The sequence below is a fragment of the Triturus cristatus genome, chromosome 3_1, assembly GCF_964204655.1.
Source record: "Triturus cristatus chromosome 3_1, aTriCri1.1, whole genome shotgun sequence".
In the NCBI taxonomy this organism is placed as follows: Eukaryota; Metazoa; Chordata; class Amphibia; order Caudata; family Salamandridae; genus Triturus; species Triturus cristatus.
Window position 1 is genome coordinate 454,837,684 of NC_140583.1, and position 14,689 is coordinate 454,852,372.

General features: G+C 43.1%; 1 protein-coding gene across 1 annotated transcript in view; it reads left to right on the plus strand.

The window, feature by feature from the left end:
* The window catches only part of LOC146860397 (glycine amidinotransferase, mitochondrial-like), a 65,240-nt gene that overhangs the window by 35,736 nt on the left and 14,815 nt on the right, over positions 1–14,689 (plus strand). The window contains exons 2-3 of the mRNA XM_085644263.1: positions 3,377–3,592; positions 8,328–8,523. Of these exons, the coding sequence (XP_085500389.1) occupies positions 3,377–3,592; positions 8,328–8,523 (412 nt within the window). The remainder of the gene's footprint in view (positions 1–3,376; positions 3,593–8,327; positions 8,524–14,689) is intronic.

The following is a 14,689-nucleotide window of genomic DNA, read 5'->3' on the forward strand; positions in this document are numbered from 1 at the left end:
TCAATCCAATCCACCCCACCCAATCCACCCAACCACTCAAATCCACCCACGCGAATCTAATTCACCCCAATCCAGTTCACCCCACTCCAGTGCACCCACCCCACCCCACCCTACTCCAATATAATACACCCCATCCAGTCCACCTGACTCTAATCCACCTCACTTCAGTCCAATCCACCCCACCCTACCTCAGTCCACCCCACCCAGTTCTGTCTACTCCACTCTTCCGATTTATGCAGCCCTCTCCAGTCCAACCCACTCCAGTCCACCACCCTCCACTTTAATTCAAATCACTCCAAACAGCCCTACTCTAATCCAATCCACCCCAGTCCAATCCACCCCATCCAGTGCACCCACTCCAATCCATCCCACTCAATCTACCCCAATCCAATCTACTCCAATAGACTCCAGTACCCCATTCCACTCCAACCCACCCTCGTCCACCCCACTCCACTCTATGCCACTCCACTCTTTGTCATGTCTGCCACTGAACTCTACTCAACTCTACAACACTTTACTCCCCCTACTCCACTCTACTCCCCCTGCCCCCACACTCCACTTTAGGGCACTCCCCACCACTAACGTCTAGTCATGCTTGCTGAACAGCGGCCACACTGGTGCACAACATGGCCAACACATTGCCAAAGCCAATAGCTCTTGTATAGGAGAGACTGATTGGCTTTACCAGTGCTTGTACCTGCCTTATGTATCGTGATTCTGAAAGCAGCAGCGTTGACTGTACTTTTAGTCATAGCTTTTAGATCTCGTATTAAGCACAGTTGTTTGGGGCGATCCTCGCCTTTGAACGAGTTTCTTTCTGCTGCTCTAGGCTCTGGATCCCTCCACTTTATTGGCATCGCGGCCACCGGTTCCATCATGGACCTTGTCAGCTGTTCCTGTTGCAAGTGTCCAGCAGTGGAACAGTTGAACCGGTGTCCCTGCTCTTGTCCAGCCCTACCAGTCAAGCAGATGGATAACAGAGTCTCGGAAGGACTGTGCATATCACTTCTGCAACTATATCGACTGCCCCAGGGCAACACATTCTGATCTGGAGAGTAATCCTGTCCCTTAAAAGCACAGAGAAACCTGCTGTGAGATAAGGAAAATGTATATAAGAATGCGAGTGTTTTTCCGGGTCACAGTTGCTGGTGTATTTTCTGCTGCCTTGTCTTCATGCACACTAACTTATCGGTAGGGTCAAGTTGAGTGTAAACAAATCAAAGTGTAGAACACCCACCCTAAGCACTCTGACAAAGGATGCATTTGTCACACTTTATCAGTGCACACTGAATCACATCTTGGGAAAAGATTAACATAATTCAGCATAGTTCTGTTTTAGTTCACGTAGTAAACCTATCAGCCATTTTGAAACACAGTGAAGGTTAAACCGAGGGTTGGGCACTCTATAACTATGTGGCAAGGACACAGACAATGGATTTACAAAGGAAATCTGATCTAGGCACCCTTGGCCGTTATCAATTTAAGCTCGGCTTTCTTTGTTTCACTGCTTTCTCGTGTTATCTTATTTGAACACAATGAGTCACAATCCCACTGCACTCCAATGCAGCATTATTCTAAAACTGCCGCCCTAGTGGGCTGTTTGTGCAAACATTATCTACATTACCTTAAAACATACCTTCATTTTATCAACAGCTGCAGGTTATTGGCGCCAGGGGAAGGATTCCAATAAAAGTGATATAAACAAGGGAGACCTAACACTGATGTGTGTTTCATTCTGAAAAACATCTAATCCCACTCCTCCCTCGCTGCCAATTATTACCAGGTGGTGCCGAATTTATGCAGGGGTGGGCACTCGCTTTTTTGTGACCGAGACCTGTTCTTCATCACCAAACTTTGAAGCAGAGTAAGGGGAAGGCAGAAAAGTGAGCATGACGGAGGAAGAGAAACCTGAGAAATCATAGAGAAAGGGAGAATGCCATGGTGAAAAAGAACTTGCAAAAGTGAGATACACAAACAAAAATTCTAGGGTTATGGAAGAAAGAGGCATGACACTGAAGGAGTTCTGTTCTGTTTCTCACAAGAGAGGGAATAGCAGCTACCTGTCTGGCCATCGGCCAGTGTCTGTTGAGGTCACTGAGTTTTCCTTCTTGCAAACTCCTTGGGCCTGATTCACAAACTGTACTTTGTAGTACGTTTTTAGTCCTACAAACTGTACTACAAGCATACTTCAAAATGTAAGTTGTACCTATACTTTTCTGTGTGGAGATTTCTGCACCGACTGCAGAGTGTAAGTATATGTTTGAGTATTAAATATGGGAGGGACACAAGGGAGGGAACGGGAGAAGGGCGGATTTACTCCTAAAGGGAAGGGATTATGGAGGAATAAGAGGGGCATAGGGGAGGTCACTGAGGGGTTTTGGGAGGGACGTCATCCACCCACACAAGTAAGCAAGTTGCTTTACTCTGGGTGTAGATATGTTACTTACTTTTGTATTACGTTTAGACTGAAAGTAGTATACTTACTCCAAAGTGTAAACGTACTCCAAAGTGTAAGGTACCTTCGTGAATCAGGCCCAGACTATCCTGGTCTGAGAGAGGTCAGAAAACGTCGGTCACATCCATCCAGTTCAATCTTTGCAGCAGTTTATGCGCAGATTCGTCAGAATGGGCCGTAGAGATTAGCAATAGAAAAGCATTACTATGGCCTAACAACTGAGCCATTAATAAGTCTGTGGCCCTGGGTTGGGGGTGATTACTGATAAGCAAGGGGAAGATGTCCCAGGTCCCTTGCAGGCCTATATACCTGCATTTGCTCCCAATCGCAATGAGTCGCAATCACGACGATCCTATTTAATATTCGTTAGGTAGGTTGCTTTGCGAGCCCCTACGAGTGTACCATTTGCAGTTCAGCGTGATATTCTATGGGTCACATCCAAATCCGCATGTGGTTTGCAGATTGGGATAGCCATCAGGCCAGGCCTAGCTCTGCTGCTGTGGCTCATGCACCCAAGTATGTATTAAAACCACTCTGCGGTTTCATAACTTTGTTTGTACTGTGATCTATGGGAGCTCTGTTTAGTGTGTGTTTAGGGTAGGATACTAAAAGCTTTCTATGTGAAAGAATTACACGTCTACATTTTCTTCCTTGTTTTGAACATTAACTAAAGTCCTGTGCAAGTGCTTATTATTGACATTGTTTCTGAAGGTATGGATGGTATGGATGGTATGGATGCAATGCATGAACAAGGAGGCCCCCTGTATTGAACGTGCGTCCACTGCAGGGCGCTAAGCGAGCCGAGCTGAACTGTGTTTATTCCACTGGCATCAGAAGACTCCCCCATATGCAGTGTATTTTCGGATCATCGTTCGGGAATGGTCGGTAACTGTTATTGTTTTCTTTGTCTGGTTCTCTTAGTTGAGTCGAGGAGTTACAGGATGGGTGCAGCGAACTTTCCAGAGCACCCAAGCAGCAGCCGCATCCCAGAGTCCTTGTGCTGCTGATGACAAGGTCACAGACCCTGCCCCAGAGGACTCTCCTGTGTGCTCATATAATGAATGGGACCCATTAGAGGAAGTCATTGTGGGAAGAGCCGAAAATGCCTATGTGCCTCCTTTCTCAGTGGAAGTTAAGGTAACAATCTGAACCAATTGATGTAAATAAAGTCTGCCTTTATCAGTGAGTTGTTTATTCTTCAGCAGATATGTTAAGTGTATGAAGTAAAGTTAGGGTCTCATGTAGAGATAAACAGTGACTGTACGTCTGGAAAAAAACGCCACATCCCCTAAACTCTGCATTCCTCCGCCATGTTGCAAGGTGGGGAGAAGTCACGTGGCCCTCAGCCTTCCCGACGGTGGAGCCACACCAACTCCTTCTTTAATCAGGCAGTCAGCATGCTGACGGAAATAACGTAATTCAAACTGCCCCGCGAGAGCGGCTGGTACGTCAACAGTTTTGGCGGTACCATCCCCGAAGGCAGCGTTTGTCATGTCATCTCAAATATTGATCCAGTGGGGCTTCAATTAAGCGACATACACAACTATAGAAGCTAAAAAACTTTCGTATGTTCTCTCTGGCGGTGACTGCCCTTGTTGCGGTGAGTCTCCCTACCTGGAGGCATACAATGGCTCTCCAAATCCTTACCTGCCGTGCCCCACGGTAAAGCGCCTGACATCATGTCATACAGTGTGGCACGGCAGTGACGGATGGTGTAACTACAAGATATCAGTCCCCTTAGTCCTATTGAGTGACGTGACATCTTTTTAGATGCAATTTGGCAGTTTTATTTACTATAGGGACATTAATCCTAGATGGAAGGTGTTAAATAATTTGTCATCTGTACACATTGTTTATCCGTGGTTGGCACACATTGGCATCATCATACAACTCTGTGCCTTTTATTGGAATTTTAGATATTGTTCTTAAGAGGGAAAATCTTTGTTGTCCTGAAGGAGGTGCTATATTTCATTTGCACCGAAACTCGTCCATGCAATTACTGTACCAAATTTGTGCAACAGAATCACATTAGATAAGGAGTTGGTTTCCACTATGTGCTATAAAGATTCCCAGAAATTAATCCGAACCAATGACAAATGTGATTGTCTTGTATGTTTTCTCTCTTTCAATTATTGTGTCCATGTTTGAAGGAGTGTCTGATTTTTAACTTGTCATGAATTGTTTTATGAGATTATTGTAAACTATTTTTTTGATATAATGATTGAATTTTTATTAAACTTTTTTGAAATAATAAGATTGAATTGTTCATGCAACCTCTGACTCATTTAAGATTGGGAATAGGAATGCTTTATAGGGTGTCTGGATGTTGAATTAATAATGATATAGTGGTTTCCAAAGGGAATTATTTTTTACTGGTAAGCCATTCTTCTCTGCACTACTCTGCTTCACTCTACTGTGCGCCACTTTGTAAACTATACCACTGCATTCTACGATGCAGCATTGTATACCGCTAAATTAAATGCCACTACTCTACACCACTGTACTCTGAAACACTCTACGCCAGTGCACTCCACACCAGGCCACTCTACTCTATGCCACTGCAGTGTATGCCACTCTAAACAACTCCATACTATGCCACTCTGGTACCCGACACTCTTTGCCACTCTACATTACAACACTATTCTGCTCTTCGCCATTCCGCTCTACAACACTGCACGCAACTCTCCTCTGCCACTAACTTTTAGCCGTGCTGAACAGCAGCCACGCCGGTGTACAAAATGGCTAAAACACATTGGCAAAGGAATGCAAGGTAAATGCATGAAATGTAAATGACCGGCACTAAAACGCTTAGGATTGCTTTAATGTTATTAGCATAAATTGTTCAGAAGTTCTTAAGTGTTTTTGCTGGTTAAGACTTTACTGGCAAACAGTGCACGATTTCTGAACATTGAATGATTAAAACTTTAAGGTTAAGTACATGAATATAGGGCCTGAAAGGGACCCGTTCCCCTGTCAGTTTTGAATTGCACACTTTCCTGGGTGAAGCTGAGGCCAGGAAAGTCTTGTCCTCCATCCAGTCTGTGCAGTCTTGGGTAGTCCAGTCCCAGCAGCAGTCGCTGGCACAGCCAGACGGAATTACTGTACACCAGTTCAGTTCCAAAAGCACGCTCTAGTTGAAATGCTCTAAACAGATATATGCGGCACTGTGGAAACATGCTCCGTGTATATGTTTACAGCATGTGACCTGAGTGACGTCCGGTCACACACAGACTGGTATGCCCTATTGCAATGACAGCCCCGGTAGCCCCTCTCTTCTCAACTCCTCACAGGGTTTGGGTGGTGTCAGTAATGCTTGATGACTTGAAAGCGGGGTAGGGTAGAGGCAGCTTTAGCAATAAAGGGCAAGCAGTCCTGGGAGTACAGGGCTGCCACTTAAACATCTGACGCTTCTTGGTGTCATCAGTGGGTGGTCCACAAGGACCCTCAAGTACTGCAAGCCAGGGCTTGCTTACAAGTCATAATGACTGGCACATGCACAATTAGGCGTGTGTCTTGGGAAAACTGTCTGGCTGTTATGACAACATCCATGTTAACATGCATCACATCAAGCAAACAAAGGTACTGTTTTATTAAAGAAATGTGGATGGTAATTGCTTCGTGCAGTTACCATCCACATATCTTTTTTTATAATTGGATGGGTGTGGCCCCTCCGCCCTTTTCAGCAACCGCCCCTGGATTCTTGATTGAGTCACATCAGTTACATTTACAGATAATGACTCTAAAATGAAACAAAATTGCTAAAACAGCGATTAGCCCGAAAATCTGACATGAATCCAGCCTTCCTGAATCTACACCGGTCACCACTCTAATGGCTTCACATACAAAAAAGTTAGTTAGTTGCCCTAGAGCAGCGAGACAAACTATTCAAATGAGGAGGGCATATTAAAGGTTGGGTAGTTCGGCTCAGATTAACTCTTTCTAGAACAGTTTGCCCTCAAACATTTATGAATGTAGCATTGCTAACCCCACCCTTTACTTGGAGTATACATTTAGAACCCTTTCACTTGCAGAGTTTTTTCTAGATGAACAGCGAAAAGCAGACAAGAGATATTTATGCAATCATGTTATTTTTACACACTGTAGGAAACATAGGAAATACAGATTCACTCTTCTGTTTCTACACATTCTGAGATACAGCAGTTTTTAAATACAACTTGCATTAAACTGATTCTAATATCTTTTTGCAACAAATATTTTTAGGAACTTTATTTTTGCTTTTATGAAAGTGGTCGTCAACACTGTGACAGTAAACAAACATACAGAAGGGAAAAAAACAAGAGAAAACAGCCATCAGAAAAATGTCGTAGGTAGATAAAGCATGTGCATATAATGGAAATCAGTGACTCATGAAGATACCCCCAATACTATTTCACATGTGTAAACCGTGGTAATAATACAGTTTGAACTGCTTTTTACTGTGTTTAATTTTTCACTAGAAATTCTAATTTTGTTCTTCATGCATGCAAAAATCCTATTCTTCCAAATGAAAGAACACCATATCAAGGATTTAAGGGTTTTTTGGAAAGGTCCTGTTTGTAGTTTTATGTAGCATGAACTTGGCCTAAAGGCATAGAGCTCCTTCCTTAAGCACCGGATTACACCACAGTCAGGGTTTTTTAGGCACAGACTTTTAGCGATTTGCCCAGAATCAAAGAATATTGAGCCAATACTAGGATTCTAACCTGGTTCCCAATTTTTTAGAGTCAGCAGGTCTGGCCATAACACTACATCTCTTCCCAAGGGTTATGGTGTATCCATGTATTATAACTAATAAAGTACTCCCTTCTGTAAAGTATAAGGATATTTTAAGTCCTCTCAGAGTTTCATGACCTTATAAAGGAACTTGGCCTTGTTTCACTATAAGGTCATAGAACTCCTCTGTGACTTGTAATACCATTATAGTGTACAGCAGGGAATACTTTATTCTGATAAATATTGCCTTCTCGGGTGGTGGTGACTTTATAATGTACAGGGCTGAAAGCTGGGTGGTTTGTAAATATCACCAGAACCTTGAGATGGCAATATAACAATGTTTCACAAAAGTTACCTGATATATATGTTGCATATTACATGTTTTAGTGCTGTTAGTATAAATGCTTTTTTTAAACAGGGAAAAGTTCAATGAAGGCAGCTAGTAAAATACTGAACTATATTGATTGTAGTTGAAAGAAGAGGAAATATTAAATAATGTAGCTAAGAATACATGGTTCCAGATAAAACAAGGTTTGCTTTCTTAAGATTCGGACTATAGGAATCAGAATATTGAACCTACTGCCAGCAATCTAGAGCTAACAATGGGCCTTGATTGCATTTACTATGTTCTGCTTTCATTAATAGGTTGTGGTGAGAGATTCTTTAAGCTACTTCTGCAGTATTTAACTAACAATGGGCCCTCATTGTATTTAGGATTTTCAGATTTTGTTCATCTTTCACAAATAGACTACTAACTAAACAATAAGCATTTGCTAAATTCAGAGGTGTTTGAAATTTCTCCTGCAACGTTCATTTACCAATGGGCGATGATTTCAGTTTCAATGTTCTGGTTTTGCTTCAGCTTCCATGAAGCGGTTACAAATTATGCAATGGGCATTAGTAAATTTCTGCAGAGGCTGTCATTACGATGTATTTTCCACAAAACATGGAAAAACCACTGTCCCTTTAAATATGGTTTTTAAAGCAATTGCGTTTTGTGCAATTAAAGCACTCAAACATGTAGTTTGTGTGCGCGCAAAGAGAGAGCATAGCATTTTAGAAAACATGCTTTGCAAGATAGTGCTCCATTGATTTAAGATGTTGACGAGAGTACTTTCGACTTTTTGTGTTTTCATTAATATGTCCTATTCCCTTTTAGGCAAACACTTACGAAAAACACTGGCCATTTTACCAGAAGCATGGGGGTCAGAGCTTCCCTCGTGAGCATGTCAAAAAGGCTGTTGCTGAGATAGAGGAAATGTGCAATATACTGAAAATGGAAGGAGTGACTGTTAGGAGACCGGAAGTAATTGACTGGTCAGTCCGGTATAAAACTCCGGACTTCGAGTCTTCAGGTAAGCCACGGTGATATAACATAGATACTTCCCAAAACACTTAAAAGAGCGCCAGTAAGAGATCGTTTGCAATTTCTGATCTCGATATTTAACATGCCCTCTAGCATTCTGTTATTCAAGGGTGTGTTTTACCCAGTGGTCGAAGTGGGGGAAAAAAAGTAGGGGAACTGTGGGCGGAGAATGAGAGGGCGGGAATAAACCTAAGATTGGATCAGTGGGCGGAGTCGGAGGTGTGGCTAGAAATAGCAAAACATATCAATTTTTAGTACGTTTGGCATTTCACTGACCAGTTACAGCTTATAATGTTATTTAATTCAAACAATGGATAAACATGTTTATTTGAGGTTTAATATATAGGTTGTTTACATTTAATACATTTACAATCTGGGACATGTTTCCAATCACAGAATGTTCCAAATACGCTTATAAGTGGAATCATAAGACATTTGTGTCCGAGCCATGCAGTTTCTTTCATCGGCACTTCTCCTCCCTTTTTCTAACCATTTCTGAACATAAAATTCAGGTTTAAATTCTATGACATGAGACCCCACGATTTTTCTGAACATTATAGAAGACAGACGATTGATTGATATTCTGTTTCGCAGTGGTGTGAGCACCTCATTCATCACACTAAAGCCCCGTTCACATTCGGCAGTGGAGGTGCAAAAGGTGTCTATAATGTGCACTAATGGTTTCAGGCTTCCAGGGATGCAATTTTTATTTTGTTTGTACTCTCTGAAACCAAGGATGTACTGCCTAGTATCAAATACCTGCAACCTGCTACAATGGTTTAGTAATTCTGCCTCACCATATAAGATGTCTACTGGATCTGACCAATAAACTGGTTGTAATTCTATGTACCAACTCTTTGTATTCCATTTCGTCATTGTTTGTGGTTGTGCATCTAGAAACATTTGATGCATTAGTCATTGTCATCCTTTTTCGCAGGTTATTTGCTAAGCTTCTAAAAAACTGTGCCCTTTTGATGCTAACACAGCCTTTGTTCTGTTGCAGTCCTACACCAGCAAACTGCATCCGTTCAGCAGCATTTAATGCGGTTGTAGCAAAGGGCCCAGGTGAACCAGCCATTGATTCAAGCACTAAAATCTGCATCGGTATTGAACGATCACCTCATATATGGTCATATCGCGCCGCAGCAGCCTTCTGGATAGGTCACCCAGCTGGAACTTTGCATTGTGCATGTACCATGTTGCAAAGTGCAAGCATGAGGCAAGGCCCTTGTAAACATTCCCCTTAGTCTGGTGTGCATGCAAATCCTGCATTGCCAATCCCTGGTGAGTTGCATTAGTACTGCTGGAACAAGGCAAATGGAAGCACCAATGGGTGAGGCGGACTGGCCTCAAGGGTCCTGTGAGCTCAGTGGCAAAGTCACTGCTGCTCTAGGGTGTGCTGCTTTGTAGGCCTGCCCGCAAGACTGGAGGTGACCTTCAGTATGGATTGTGGTGGACAGGGCTTCAAGGTTAACCAACACTGGCCACCGGTAAGGTCCACCTGCTGGTGCTAAGAGACCAGGGCTTTTAAGTTCTAGTAGGGCCTTCTAAGGTCTAGTAGGGGAATGTGCTCCCCCAGGAGAGTGGTCTGATGAACTAGTCATGAAGGCTGAATCAGGTTTCCCAGTTCCAAATTCTGTAGCTCTGTCCATAGTGCCACATCCTTTTCCCCGAACACCCTTCTGTCCCACTGAGTGAAACTTGCACTGTCTTCAGCTGCAACCCAATTCTGCCCCATTATAAACACCTGGATGTGACTCAGATGTGGAAATGCAAACACTCATAGGGAATGCAGGATTATGTAAAGCATGCAAAATATAATCAGGAACGACATGTTACCTTAACACTTTTACTCTCATTGTTCAGAAATCAATGAGTATTTTTTTGTCTCAAACATTGAGGACATGAATACAGGGCTCCTCCTGTACACATGTGTTAAGCAGGGCTCAGAAGAGAAAGGGCCTCTTCAAGGGAATCTGATCTGACTCACGGAAATCCACAAGGGCTCCTTTATATTCATGTCAGCTAGCTAGCTGCTCAAACATAGTATAGTACTTATGTATAAGTGTCCTGCAAAGGATACCTTTTGAATTGTCCTGCTTGGCCAACTCTTCTACTCACAAAAAACAAGAGCGATATTGGCGTTGCAGCGCAAAGCGCTGTCGATGGGCGTGAGATTTTGTAGGAGAGTAGATTTGAGAAGGGGACTTGAAGCCCCGCCCCTCATTTTTATTGGCTGGCGTCACCGTTTATGCTAAACGGTGGCCTGCCATTGGAAATTAGGGTTTTTTGTTGACGCCCTTTGGCCTCCGATTCGGACTGGGTCGCCTGCTTTGCTGCTGTCGCAAAGCACTTTCTTATCTTTATGGGGCCATGTGTTTCTAGATAGAAGCACATGGCCCTATAAAGACAAGAGATCGATGCTTGTTTTCTTAACCATGGTGGTTTGGGGTAATCAGCCGGAAGATTATGATAGGTCGTTACTTGGGAAGATGAGAGGCTGTGCGTTGTAACTAATTTGTAACACTGAACAAAACTGTTGAATATTAGAGAAACCACGAAGCAGGTTGTCGTTTTACAGCGCGTTCATTCCCACAGTGATGCAGGACGCAGACAGTGCTTTAGATGACTCGTATGCAGGGCTGGCTTTAGGGCAGTGCGACTGGTGCGGCTGCACTGGACGCTGACCTGTGGAGGGGGCTCCCACCTCTATGTTTAGCAATAGTTTAGGTGTCCCCTCACGTTTAGCAACACCCCCGTTATGACCTACGCAGACTAACACGAAACCCTAATGTTTCTGCACAGAAACCTTCATGCACCATGCGTGCAGAACGCCAGCATTTGTCACCCATGTACACAGCTGAATAGAGGCGCAGGCGCGTACAGTCCAACCCGGAGTGTCTCATATGAGGAGAATTCAAGTATACGTGCAGTACCAGATAAAGCTCATCGAGTGATGATTTTAAGATGGACAGAAGGCTGTATGGATGAATAGATGTAGGTTTCATGTACACTTTATGCACCGGAAATAGAATTCGAAGTAGAGAACAGAGCAGAGTGATGGCACGCATACAGTCATTGGCCTCTCCTTGGTACGTCCATTCACATCTAGTAGTCAAAGGCCATAAAGTGGAGGAAATTTTTTTTAGAACTGGGAGAAAAAACAGTCACCATGAACAGCAGGTGCTAGCCTTGGGCTATCTTGTAGTTTGTGTTTCTATCACCTGGTCCTGTTTGATTCTCACTCGATACTCTCTCTCATTCTTGAGGGCTTCCCACGTGATTACTAGCAAATCTGAACTTCTGTTTAAGATTACTTTGTTAGGTGTGGCGAATCGGAGTGTCCAAAGGATTACTGAGTGATGTGAACTTTAGAAAAAGAAAATAACTCAGTTGTTTTTTAAAATGTTGCCCGTGTCATCCTGTTTCAGTAATGACTCACTACCAAGCAATATGTAATCTGGGAAAGGTTGAAGCAAGAGGGATGGAATCCAAAGATTGGGACAAGGAAGACTTGGAGTAATGTAGATGTTCATTCCTGCATTGGGGAGCTGGTACATTTAATACTCAACTGAGCCCATTTGCTGAGGAACTCGCATTCAAAGCGGAGAATGAGTAGAATATCAATACCCATTCCATCCATGGCCTCATAGTAGAAATCCCTTGCACAGCGTGATAGAAGGCTTTGCTGCAAGCTGAAATTTCAGGGACCCTAATAGATTTCTCTTGGCTCCAGGCTGCAAAGAAAATAGACTGGTGCCTCATTACTCCTCCATCAAATCTTACATAAAGTACACATCATTTGCGTTTGACAGTCCTGTCAGATAATGGAATGGTTGTTGGTGAGTTCCCCTCGGCCTACCCTCCTGGTTAACACACAACTGAAGACATATGGCTTGGAATACTAATGGCTTCCCCACCATATAAACATACAAATACAAGTAAATTACCCACAGCAATCTTAAACAAGCATTTGCAACGCAATAGGTCTCGCATTTACGCGAGTGTAAGCTATTGGCATTGTAAATGACAATGCTTTTTATTTATGTTTCAAAAACAAACTAAAATAAAAGGCATTTTCATTTACAATGCCAATAGCTAAAACTCGTATAAATGCGAGACCTGTTGCATTGCAAATGCTTGTTTTTTCCTGGTGGCGACCGTCAGTCTGTGTGAGCCCGAAAATAAAGGGCAGAGGAGGTCAAGGGCGGGGACACCAAAGTATCCTGACGTGACCATTGTATTGGTCACAGTGGGTGCAGGCAAGTAGCGGCCCCACCAAATGAGGTGTGAATCACGGCAGCAGCAGCGCCATCAGAGGTAGCAGTTTTCGTGCTAACCTAAGACTGATGGCCCTTTCGGTGATGTTTTGCAGGCCCCTAGACACGCAGGGGAAGGGGGAGGAGGTCGTGGGCACTGCAGAGGCCTTCCTCCATGTGCACCACATAGGCTGAAAGATAAAGTTGCAATTTTAAAAGTAGGGCTATTCCTGCAGTCCTGGGATGCTTTTTTAAAACAAAGAAGTAGGGGAACGGACTGAAATAAGTTTTAAAAGTAGGGGCACGCCGTGCCCTTCCGTTCCCGCCCACTTCTAACACTGGTTTTACCATGTTCTGTAGGCATGCGAAAGATCTCCAAGTCTCGCGTTGCGTGTTCATCAGTGCGCACTAATCTCAGCCTTCGCTCTCCAGCCAGCACGCCCTCCCTCGTGTCACTCAGCCATCTGGGTATGTCTGGCGTCCTAGGCTGTGCCCAGTCTGTGGCCGAGCATCTCTTTGCTGGCATCAATCCCACTAAATGATTATGTTAAATGTGTTGTTCTATCAGCTAATTCTTCATGAGAATGTAAAATTTACAGGCAACAACTATTTTGTACAGGAATACGTTATGTTGTTTGTAGCAATACAAGACATCTATTCTATACTGCTGATGCATTTTGGAATTACAACTAAAGTGTGTTACAAAAAAAAACATCGCATCGATGCATGTAAATCATCCAATAAATAAACTTTTTGGTTTCTGCATCAGAAAATATTCTAGCTGGGTTGTTTCAATTATGTAAAAAAGGCAGAGTGGCAAGTCACATGTGAGATGGGCTACAAAACGTCGGTCTAGCAGTGGAAATCAAAAACTGAAAATAAAAGAAATGCAACAGGTCAGCAGGATCTAGCATGTACATTACTAGGTGGAAACCACTACAACAAGAGTAGATTACTCTGATGGATTTACAAAAGTCAGGCAGATTAATGTGTTATAATGGCAAACCTACAGACCAGATTCAATCATCAGGATGGACAGCCCCTCGCTATGGGGGTTTACTGTGAGCCAACTGGATAGTTCTGAGCTAAAGGGGGTCGATTTACGCCTACCCTAGACATTAATTCGGGGAATCCCCCAGATTGGCACACTGGCTATCGGGGACCCAATGGAATACGGGTGAATAAGTACAGATGAGAATGAGACAGTCACAAGACCCACTAAACCATTTCAGAGCTGCTGCCACACTACCGCCCCCTCCCCACTCCAGAAGAGGATATTAATTATGTATGATGCGATTGTGTAAGTCACCTGAGGAGTTTCGCCTACTTCCCGCCCCCCCACCCGTGCGCTGACCTGTTTGTTCAGAAATCGTGTATTTGTTAATGAATGGACTGAACAGCTGCTTAGTTTCTAAAAGTTTTTTCTGCATGCCACTATGATACCTGTTGAACTCTGTATTGTTAAATAGAAATAAAGTGGTTGAAGGAGTAGGACCGAGACGATGAGAAATATGCATCATAGAACTTACAGGGGATATACATTGTTAATTAGACTAATCATGAGCTGGTGACACAGGGCCCGAGTCACAAAGGGAAAGTTAGACCAAAAGTCTAACTTGAAACAAAATTAACATTACTACTTTTAGGAATTTACAAAGGTAAGTTACTACTAGTAACTTCATTGCTTGTAATTTTACTAGTAGTAACTTTACTACTAAGTTTACTGGTAGTAAAGTTACTAGTAGTAACTTATGTTTGTGAATATCGAAAAGTAGTAAAGTTAGAATTAAGTAGTAAACTTAGACTTGCGTCTAAGTTGATTACTTTTTGTTATTCACAAAGGTAAGTTACTACTTGTGTGTAAAGCAAGAGGGGAGTAAGGGGTTTGAAAAAAGG